The 11,485-nt window shown below is 38.7% G+C and overlaps 1 protein-coding gene across 1 annotated transcript; it reads left to right on the forward strand.

Moving 5' to 3' along the window:
- The first annotated feature begins 1,005 nt into the window (after positions 1 to 1,005).
- On the forward strand, positions 1,006 to 5,225 carry LOC121651544 (dual specificity protein phosphatase 7-like). Its single transcript, XM_042003822.1, has 3 exons — positions 1,006 to 1,826; positions 2,456 to 2,884; positions 3,581 to 5,225. Exons 1-3 carry the CDS (start codon positions 1,457 to 1,459, stop codon positions 3,880 to 3,882), a joined length of 1,101 nt encoding a protein of 366 aa, XP_041859756.1. The 5' UTR covers positions 1,006 to 1,456; the 3' UTR covers positions 3,883 to 5,225.
- Positions 5,226 to 11,485: the final 6,260 nt, after the last annotated feature.

An 11,485-nucleotide genomic window follows, 5' to 3' on the forward strand; every position in this document is an offset into this window, starting at 1 on the left:
ACAGGGATGGTTGCTATTAAGACCTTATACTCAGATTTGCATACAAAAAAGGCACCATCTCATTGGATGTTCTAAACACGGTGTTGGGGAAACAAGTGAGCTGAGTGTTGCGCAGGCAGATCCAACTGCAGGTGCATAAAGGTTATAAGAAGCATCTGAAAGGGAATGAGAATATTGTTTTAACTGGGCATGAGAGGAAGCAAGAAGTGGAATAATGCCACAAAGATAGCCAGGTAGCGCAGAGTGTTGGTGGGTTGAACTGATGTGTGCCCCAGATGCAAGGATGATGCCCAGTCTGGATCAGCCTGGTGTATTTCATACGCTGGATGTCCTGCAACCACAGATCGGATTCATTTAGACAGCTAGACACCACCGGATGCTTTTACTAGCATGCTCCCGTGACATTTCATACAAACATGTACCATGTATATGTGCATTGTACATATACATAGACACACACACACACACACACACACACATATATATATATGTAAATTAGCCATTGTGCAAGGCTTCACTGAAAGCAAACAAGCGCAAAGCATACATCCGCAACCGCAATCATCTACGATCAAGTTTATAATTTCACGTTTATACAATATAATTATCACGTTTGTACAATATATCACGTTTGTACAATATAATTATCACGTTTGTACAATATATTATCACGTTTGTACAATATAATTATCACGTTTGTACAATATAATATCACGTTTGTACAATATAATATCACGTTTGTACAATATAATTATCACGTTTGTACAATATATTATCACGTTTGTACAATATAATTATCACGTTTGTACAATATATTATCACGTTTGTACAATATAATTATCACGTTTGTACAATATATTATCACGTTTGTACAATATAATTATCACGTTCGTACAATATAATTATCACGTTCGTACAATATAATTATCACGTTTGTACAATATAGGTAACACGTTTGTACAATATATTATCACGTTCGTACAATATAATATCACGTTTGTACAATATAGGTAACACGTTTGTACAATATACGTATCACGTTATAACGTGATAGTGCTCGAAAATTTATTTTCTTCCATGACAGCAATACGCTTCCGTACTCCCATGCATCGGAATGGTAAACCGAGAATGTGCATGTTGGATCCTGGTACGACGTGGTGAAGCTGAAGTTGGTGAGAAGATTAAAGACAATAAGACATAAAAATAAATAACTCAGAGTGTTTACAGGGTCTCCGGTAACTCTTCGGACTTACTGGGACAGGTCGGACTCTGACTGATGGAAAGAGAGAGGAGGAAAAAAGAGGAAATCTCTTTACTCAAGCAGAAGCGCGATGCACTGGCGGGGCGATATTTAACGCCTTTTTTTTAACAAACAAACATAAAAGCTGAAATGTGGTTAATCGTCGCTTGATGGACTAAGTCTTTGGACGCTTGCATGTAGTATGATATTGAGTGCGATATGTCTAATGCGACGCCGAGCAAAAGCGTGGAATGGCTGCAACTCGAGTTAGAGTCCGGGGGCACTTCGCTGCTCCTGCTGGACTGCCGTTCACATGAGCTTTATGAATCATCCCACATAGAGACCGCCATAAATCTGGCCATGACGGGACTCATGCTCCGGAGGTTCAGAAAGGGCAACATACCCATCCAAACTATCATCCCCAAACACGAGGATAAGGAGAAGTTTGTGAGACGGTGTAAGACGGACACGGTGGTCCTGTATGATGAAGGCTCCGTGAACTGGCCGGACAGCGGAGCTCCGGCGACGGTTTTGTTTCTACTTCTTCAGAAACTATGGGAAGACGGCTGTAAAGCCTACTATCTGGAAGGTAAATGTTTTTTCTCTTAATATAATCTAAGAAGCAATGAAATACAACGCAATTGAAAGGTGTGTTTATGGAGTGTGTAACGATGGCAAGGTAAACTATAAATGTTCTTCATGGCACGTTTTACGCAAAGTGGGTTGTGGCAATAGACACCACATTTAGTATTCTTGGAAAACAGTTACTAATAAAGTTGCAAATAAATTAATTAATTGGTTGAGGAGCTATAAGTTTGACAGGCAACCCCCCCGACTTGGTTTAGAAGTTACAAATGTCAACTTTTCATGTTAAATAATAAGTCTTTATATCTTAAATATTAATACTATTATTATTCTCATTATTATTATATACACGAGCTTACTTGTGCGCTCATGATCATCTTGTGTTGTGGGTTGTGGTTCAAGAAGTTTGTCACTACTGAGTTTCTCAATTAAAATTCCAAAATGGCTGCGGCGTGTTTTGCGTTAGCAGAAACAGACATGCATTTCATCAATGGTCCTATTGGGGAGTGTGTGTGTGCGTGTGTGTGTGTGAAGTGATTTTAATTTTTTGTTAAAAATATTATTAGATTAATTTAGAAATGTAAAAGCTCTGCATATGATTAGTTAATGAAGTTGTGTTTGGCTCTTGTCCAGGTGGTTTTATAAAGTTCCACACAGAGTACCCAGAGCACTGCGAGACCCTCCTGGACAGCTCCTGTCCCAGTTCATCTCCTCCAATGTCTGGTCTGGGCTTTGGAAATCTCCGGATCAGCTCGGACTGCTCCGACGGGGAGTCAGATCGAGAACCTGGCAGTGCCACAGAGTTTGAGGAGAGCCCCGTTCCCAGCAATCGACCTGACTTCCCCGTTCAGATCCTACCTTACCTTTACCTGGGCTGCGCCAAAGACTCCACCAATCTAGATGTGCTGGGGAGGTACAACATCTCCTACATCCTGAACGTCACACCCAATCTTCCCAACATGTTTGAGCATGACGGCCACTTCAGGTATAAACAGATCCCAATTTCGGACCACTGGAGTCAGAACCTGTCCCAATTCTTTCCAGAGGCAATATCATTTATTGGTAAGTAACTCAACATCTGGCTTAGCTGGACATAAACTTAATAGACCTTTCATATACATTTTTTTTAATGTGTGTACATTTTCCCACAAGAATTGTCTTGTAAATTGAATATTTCTAAGACTTAACTTGGCTGAACACTCTTTTGTAAAGTCAAGCATGTTTGACTTTACACATAATTTAATCATATTTGATAATAACTGGAGAATTAGGAGTCACTGACTAATTTAATAGGAAACAAATGTGTTTTTGAGATATGTAGACTTTTGATAGGAGGGATAATATACAGCAACAAAAGATAAACCTTGACATCTTTGTTGTTATTTGTCAGTACTGAAATGTGATGTTTAAGTTTTGCTTTTGATTTGATGTTTCTTACTATGACTGCACCTGAAACCACAGCTCTTCGCTTGTTTGTTTGGTGGTTGCTGTGTGTGTGTGTGTGTCATCGACTAGTTTCTTAATAGGTTCAGAGGCAGAATGAGGAAGGAAATGTTGTTTCCACTCCCATGGGTTGTGTTTGATTCAAGGTTTACAAGTTAAAAATTGTTTGCTGAAAAGTATAGTACACTGTTTTGTTGTGAGATGAAAAGTTTCTGTCTGTAAACTAAGAGCTAGATTCCCACAGACTTGTATTGTTTCAAACATTTTATAAATGTTGCACCTGAAGTAGACATCTGTTTTCCTTTTTTCTTACAGATGAGGCTCGATCAAAGCGATGCGGCATCCTGGTCCACTGCCTGGCTGGCATCAGCCGCTCAGTCACAGTCACGGTTGCCTACCTGATGCAGAGACTCAACCTCTCTCTAAATGATGCTTATGACTTTGTCAAAAGGAAGAAATCCAACATTTCACCAAACTTCAACTTTATGGGCCAGCTCTTGGACTTTGAGAGGACCCTGGGGCAGCACACTCCCTGCGATAACCGATCCACCAGCGAGGAGCAGCTCTTCTTCACCACACCGACTAATCATAATGTCTTTCAGCTGGAGTCCACATGAGGAACAATAAGAAAGCTGTTTTTTTGTTTTTGTTTTTTTTGGGGGGGGGAGGGTGTTGTTTCCTGTGGTGTCTCTTAGGGTTTCTGAGGCTGTCAGATGCCTAACATGCTGACACAAGCAGGATGTCAGTCACAGTCATCTGCACCAAAAGGAACCACATTGATCTGTTAAAACAAGAGCACTCGTATGCAGACAGCTCCAGTTTCAAAGCCTTAATATCTAACAGCAGGAAGAATTTTGCTCTCCACCACTTATGGCATTAATGAATGATCATACACAGTCATAACGGCATGATATCGCATAACATCTCTAATAATTCTTGAACTGTTATTTGACTGTTATTTGTTATTCACCAGCTGTAAAATGGATGTTTATCAGTCATGAAAATTGCCTTGATGGTTTAAAATGTCTTTGGCCAATCAGAATGTTTTCTGTGGACCAATCCGAGATATTTTGGTACTGTAGTCGAGGGAAATATGCTACTATGCTCATCAAACCTTGTACAGTTTTTCTCTTGACGGCTGTTTACAGTTGCCACAGAAAGCTTTTTCTGTGCTTTTACACAAAATACCTTCATTATTATCTGGTGAAAACTAACAGTTTTTGAATACAAGCTTGAGTGATCTGTGATATTTGTCACAAAATATCACAGTGCAGTTATATTAATTTACACAGCCTCCTCCAGTCCATATGGTGCATATAACCCCATTAATTACACAACATAATGTTCCACCAAGGACCTCGTTTTGTAACCTTTATGCCTGATGTTGCTGAGGCCTTGGCCATTCCTTTATACAAAACTGAACTAAATGTCAGTTACCATGTTGAGGTAAAATGTTATAAGAATGGATTTCTTCACAGGTGTATATGAATGTCCCCTGTATCTTTTTTTTTAACTTTGACACTCTTCAGCCTGCAGCTACTCGTCTTGTGGCACAACGTTACAGGTGACATTGTTTTCTAATTAGCTGTTCTCGTCTTGATCCAGTTTTGTCTCAGAACAAATGAATGAGTTTTAAAGTGTGAGAGAAAATGAAAGGAAGCAAGTTTGACTAGTGTGTTCTTACCTCAACAAGAGACACTTTCAGGGATTTTTTTTTTTTTAACAAGGCGACTGTATGTCATCTTTGCCTCTTAAAGTGCACCCAAGGGCTGTTATGGTTGGTTTGTTTGTAAAAGATGTACATTAATTGTGGTTGTTATGGGGACATTTTCTGTAAATCATGAAGGATATGGAAGTGACCCTGTTTGGAACCTTATGTATAGCATATATAAAGCTAAAAGTCCAAGGCATTCTGTACAAATTTATACAACAAATATATTGTATATTTTTACTTGAGCCATATTTGTTTGCCTTTTGCTTTACTTTTCACTGAAAGTCGATGGTGCAGTTTCTTAAACGTGGTTTTTTGTGGTTGAGTCATAACCAAAGTGTGCTCTGAGAATCGTGCTGTCCAACACTGTAGGTGTGTCCAGTCGTCTGCTTTCTGTCTAATCTGATGCCTGACTTCCTGTCTCCCACGGGTCCCTGACACAAAGACAAGTGTCAAGGCCAGATCTGTCAATACCACAGTGCAGACACACCCAGCAGCAGTCACTCAAACGGCACTTACAGGAAGAGGAAGATGACACAGCATTTACTCCACCACAGATACAAGACTTCTGATAGCTCCCCGTTGCAACTTGAAGACTCGGAGTAGAATTAAAATTAGATGCTTTTCAAAAGCACGTTGAACAGTTTTATTCTTGTTTATTTTCTTTCATTTAGTGCATATTAAACTTTTTTTTAACATATTAACATAAGTGTAATATTCTGTAGTGCTCTTTTAAAAGAGTCATTGACACTTTTACATTTGTGCTGCCACTTTAAAGTAGGAACCTGGCGTGACTTTTTAGCTGTAATTTGACTTGTTTTCATGGTCCTTTTTAACACAACTTTATATTCAATTGTTGATCATTGTATCCAGAAAACAAGACTGTTAAGAAGAAAAATTAGAACAAAGTTTGTCTTCAAGACAAGGTAACTCAAAATGCTTTCATAAAATTTTAAAAGGAATACAGCAGGGTGCAAAAGAAATATTAAATAAAGAATTAAGACAAACTAAAATCGATTACACGTTGAAAATAAAAGACTTAAAAGAAAAACAATAAAAGAAATTAAGTAAAAACAGAACAAGCTAAAAATAGAATCAGACAACAAAAATGTACGGTGGGGTAAATAGACATCAACAGGAAATACATCATCGTCATCATCATCACCGTCATTGTCACATATGTAAGAGCATATTCAAAGAGAAAAATTCTCAACCTTAATTAAAAGTAATGGCAAATAATAAAAAATTAAAATAAAAAATGTTTTAAGACCCAATTTAAAACAGCTAACATTAGCAGCCGACTTCAGGTTTTCTGGTAATTTGTTCTAGATATGAGGAGCATAAAAAATAAACACTGATTCTCCTTGTTTTGTTTCAACCCAGCAAACTTGACCCAGATGATCTTAGAAGTCTTGATGGATCATATGTTGTTAGCAGATCTGATGTATATTTTTGACCAGAATCATGAAGGACATTAAAATTTGGTTGATTGACAGACACATAATTGTTCTGCAGTAGATAAGCACATCATTATCTCTACTAGACAAGACCATGTAGGATAGTTTGGCTTAAATATTAGACAGGAAAACAACAGGAAATGAAAAATGTTAAGATCACAGTAGTATCTTTATTGTGCCATTGCTAGTTTATATGGAAAAATATACCTGTTGCACATTTTCTCGGGAGACCAGACCAGGCTAAAATCTGTTCTTTCCTTTGCTCCATCATTCAGACATGACACCCTACATTTAACTGATAACTCCAGGTCCATGAATTTGCTGGAGAAATATGAGCTTTCTTTGCCAGTGTTTTCTTCACTTAATATTTCTTCTTAAGGTTTCATGGAAGGGCATCGAAAGCTCCATTCCTTTGTAACTGTTTCTCTTTTGTCTTGGAAATTTATTAATTTGTTCTTCGGCAGATGACAGAAAAACGCATTATTTCCCTTACCTAGGAAAATAATAGCTTCACTAAGTGAGAAATAAAGAGCTGGAGATGGAATCGGTGGGCTGTAGGTGATCTATGCAGCATTTTATAGTCTAGTAACTGTCACTACTGGATGACTTAAACACTGTAAAACTGTTTAAATTTTAGCTTCTGGGCTGAAAGGAGTGAGGATTTTGCAGCAGGCTGAAAGTAAAACCTGCCAACTTTTAGAGTAGCATGAAGAGACTTGCCTGCTAACACCTTGCAGTTGGAGTGAAAAGGGTGTTGAATGATGGGTTTTCCAACATGACTGAACCTGGCAAGCCACATACCTGTTGGACAAACCTGTGATTAGGTCTGAAAAGACACCTACGATTAGGCAATGGGTAGCTTTAGTGCCAGGGGCTGAGTCAGTAAACCATTAATCATAAAGATCTTATCTGTAATAAGAGACACTGTACATCAAAAAGTTAATGGCAATGCTGTACAATGGAAAATAAGTTTTTTATACAGTTGTACAGCATTGATTACCTCATTTTATTGCTGTTGCATAATAGAGTCTTCGAATATTTTTAGTCTAATATTTGTTTTTCAGTGTAATGTTAGGTGTGGTTGCAACCATTCAGATCTTTTTTGTGCCAACTATTTAATGTTGAATGGCTTACCTGTGAGTTAAAAATATTCTTTCACATGCTGTAATTAGAAATCTTTTTGTTCTCCTCTGCCAACTTCAAAACTATGCGTCAGGTCCTAACGGCTCATGCTTTCTCTGATCACTAAATCAGAAGAAAACTGACATCTGCTAATAAGAACATAAATCACAAAGTTCGTCTTTTTTCTGCTCTTTTCTTCCTGCATTTTGTGGGACACATGCTGTAAGTGGGTATATTTCTGTTCTTTTGTGAACACACATGAAGGGAAGCGGAGGCTAATGCAGTGCTTACTCAGCAGTCATCTCTGGGAAAGCAGATGTGTTGGAGATGAGGATGGATTTTAGCTCAGGGTGGGAGGGAGGGGCCATGTGCCTGTTTGCAAGCATGCTTATGATGTATTTGTGTGTGTGGTGTCGAAGCTAAATAGAAGTCAGTCAGAGCTGGTTCACACCTGCTGTGGTTACATGAACATACTTAGCATACTGCATGACTGACGGCAATTTTACAGCTGTTTCTGCTTCTGATGCACAATAACGTTGAAGGTTTTTTTTATTCAACTTATGTCTCTATATTTAGCGTGCACCAGTTCACTTTGTTGTTCCCGGAAAAGAATACTTTTCACAAATCCAGCACTTTTAAAGGGGCCACTCTTGTTCTCTAAATGTTCGTCTATTCTGTTGTAAAAGCAATTCTTTTGGAAATTACTGCATCTTTACTGCAGGGATTTCTACCCCCAGTGGCCTCACTCTGTTTGTGTACAGCAGATGTTCAGGGCCGCAGAGAATAATCCTAATCTCAGTATTTGGCTGAATGTTGTCTCTGATATCATGACACTGAGGAGGGAATGACATCATGATTGCTGTGCTGTCCTCTGAACCATGCTGTCTGCATGTATATGTCGGCTGCTTCATTTCTCCAGGGTACATTCAGAGCTTAAAACTACATTCTATGCTTTTTACAAGCAGTGATGAGGAAAATTGTATTTTCTTCTAAGTACGTTCATGGTTACACTGAAACATAGAAATAGCCTTTTAGTCATGCTTTCATGCTGCCATGTGTGACTTTACTGGAGTGGTATGTGTTATCATGCCAGGGATTTCATCTCCTTTTTCATGGGGATTGATGGTTGATTCTCAGATCTCTTGAGCCACATTTGCAAGCATTTTCTTCATATTTCTCCATGTGTGTAAGGAAATTAGCTTTGGTACACAACAAGACTGGCTCTCATTGACGTACACAGGAAGGACTTATTTATAAGTTCAGCAAGGTTCTACTTGGTGGTTTTGCAAAAATGAACAAAATAGCTGCAAGTTAAACAAAAGAAAGAAAAAAAAACATTTAAAATCTCATGCTTTGGTGTTTTTATTTGTAGTGTTGTCACCAGGGAGGATATCTACCACACTATTAAGTTATCTAACAGGATGTATCTTATCAGTCCAGGAACCTGCTATAGATATACTATCTTTTCAAAGCAGACCTTTTGTGACACTTCAATCTTCTGTGGAAGACACATTCTCCGAGGCGGAGAAGTGTGAGTTTTGGCAACAAGGATACTGGGTCATGTGTAAAGCAGAGCCACATGGAATCCTCGTGGCAGACTGAAGCAGCCATCTGTTAACACCAGAAGTCTCTCATTTTGTAGCCAATTTCACCATCCGGTGATGTACTGTACAGTAGCTTGGGCTCACCAAGCTCAAAAACAAAGTGATGTTTGTTTGCAATTTAATCGGTGGCAAAGTGAATGAAGTGGAGTGTTCCTTGTGTGCTGCTAGACTCAACAGAAACTAAAGGTCGACTGTCTGTCATGTGTTCCTGCTCAGGAGCTACAGAGGAGGCCATGCTGGGAACCATCTTGTCGTTTGGGAGGCTGTTCACACAAGGCCATATGTTGCTTACAGTACTGAATTGTTAAGCGAGCCAAAGACTTTGCTTTGGGATGTACTTGTACGTCATAATGAGCCTAAAATAATTATCATAGTACAGCAAAGAGAAATCTCCATATTTTAAAACAAATCCTATTTATTTTCAGCATTCTGGCTAAGTTACATGGCTTTAGTTTTTGGCAGCTATGATCCCTTTTTTCCTAATAATATAGTAGATTGAGGAAGAGGTTGTTGGCAGTAATGAAGCAACAGGTTGGAGTTACTGCCAATCTCATTAGTTTGTTTGTTTTTCTCTCTTTTAGGTGACAGGAAACGGCTGTTTCTGTACAAGCCCAGCACCAAACAGCTGAGAACCTCTAATGATCCACATATTTCTGTCAAGAGTAGAACTGTAAATTGAACAAAACCATAACTACTTACACAAAAAGACTTGATAGCTGAAGTTGCAAGCAGCTGAAAAGAGAACGATTGTGGTCAGTTTACAGAGAACAAAGTTACAGAATCAACACTTTGTTAAATGACTGAAAGCAGTTTTACAAACCACAACATTAAAAAAAGAAAAGAACTTTGATATTTCAATAATATGTAATAATGCTACTTCCACTCAGAGCGAGTAGTTCTTCGAGTATTTAATTTGCATAGCTACAAGTTTCTCTTTTAATACTGGTAAAAATAGATCGACTCTCCAGTGGCACATTAAAACGAAACAATTGCTGTTATTCATGTGAATCAATGAATAATTTCTGTGGAATTTGAGAGTTGTGCGTCTCGTAGTCTTGCTGTTCTAGGAGCTATTATGGGGGGGCAGTCATAAAACAGTACTTCAGTGTTCTCAGCGCCTCAAGTGGGATGGTGCGTCATGATACAATATTCGGTCTGTTCCAGTTTGATCTGCAGTGCTTCCACTCTCTCTTTGTCTAAAGTGTTCTACTTCCTCATTGTGTATTTATGGCAACAAAAACAACCTTCCATTTGCTCTCATGAGGCAGACAATCATCTGTTGATTAAATATTATTTGTATGTTTTCTCTGAATTCTGAGAGATCATTTCTGTGTTGCTGATAACTAGTAATTGAATATCTTTTTTCCTAGTTAGGAGCCAAGCTGTTAATAGATCAATAATAAAAAGCCTATACTCAAAAAAAAAAAAATGAAATAACATAACAGGTGAGATTCAGATATTTCGGGAGCTGCCATTTATTTATATTTGGGCCACTGAGAATGGTGGGTAACATGAGAAATTTCTAAACTAATCTTTAATATTTAGCGCTGGACTACTTCCAAGACCCATGTGATGAAGAGAAGCAAGAAAAACAGGAATACTCTAACCCAAAAGCCTGCTGGCTACAAACGAGCTCTGCATGTGTGGGCGTCTGAAAGATGGTATGAGTCGTTAACGCCTTCCAAACTCTAAATTGTTTGTGGGGTATTCCTCACTCTTCCGGGGATTTTACACATCTATAAATCATTTTGAGCTATGAAAACCATCATACTGTTGGCACAGCTTAGTAACTCAGTTTCAGGACAGTTTCATGGTGGATTATGACTCTTGTGTGATGTAGTGGTTTGAATGGTTGATTTATAAATCAATAAAAGAGTCCAGTGGTGTGTTTCTCTAACTACTCACTATATTGAGCTCTTCATATACCTAACTCAAATTTAGTTAATGGAATAACCCATGTTGCCACACGGGGAGAATATATTGAATGAAGTCAAGCTGCATAATTGTGGTGTATTTCTGTGACCTGTGAAGAATCACTCTGTGTCAGGAACCGACAGTGTTACAGGAAGTCTGATGCTGCACACAGATGCCCGTGCCACAATAGCAAAGGTGGCTCATAACTGCAGTGTGTGTTAATAACAGCAGGCATGAGTCATCAAGCTTGTCTTACATAACTGCATCATTTCTCTACCAACTTGCTGCGAGTGCACCACACCCCAGTTTCATTCACACTCTGCTCTGCTGCTGCCCACCCTCCCATTGATGGTGGCGAGTGCACTGCTCATCCTGCTGTACGCTTCAGTCGGCTTACATAGAGTAGTCTAAT

Source organism: Melanotaenia boesemani, chromosome 13 (genome assembly GCF_017639745.1).
Source record: "Melanotaenia boesemani isolate fMelBoe1 chromosome 13, fMelBoe1.pri, whole genome shotgun sequence".
Classification (NCBI taxonomy): domain Eukaryota; kingdom Metazoa; phylum Chordata; class Actinopteri; order Atheriniformes; family Melanotaeniidae; genus Melanotaenia; species Melanotaenia boesemani.

Bases quoted from the DNA above. Each gene is read 5' to 3' on its own strand.
- LOC121651544 (XM_042003822.1), top strand. From the start codon at position 1,457: ATGTCTAATGCGACGCCGAGCAAAAGCGTGGAATGGCTGCAACTCGAG. The intron at 1,827-2,455 runs GTAAATGTTTTT...GCTCTTGTCCAG, and splicing joins TAAAGCCTACTATCTGGAAG to GTGGTTTTATAAAGTTCCAC. The intron at 2,885-3,580 runs GTAAGTAACTCA...TTTTTCTTACAG, and splicing joins AGAGGCAATATCATTTATTG to ATGAGGCTCGATCAAAGCGA.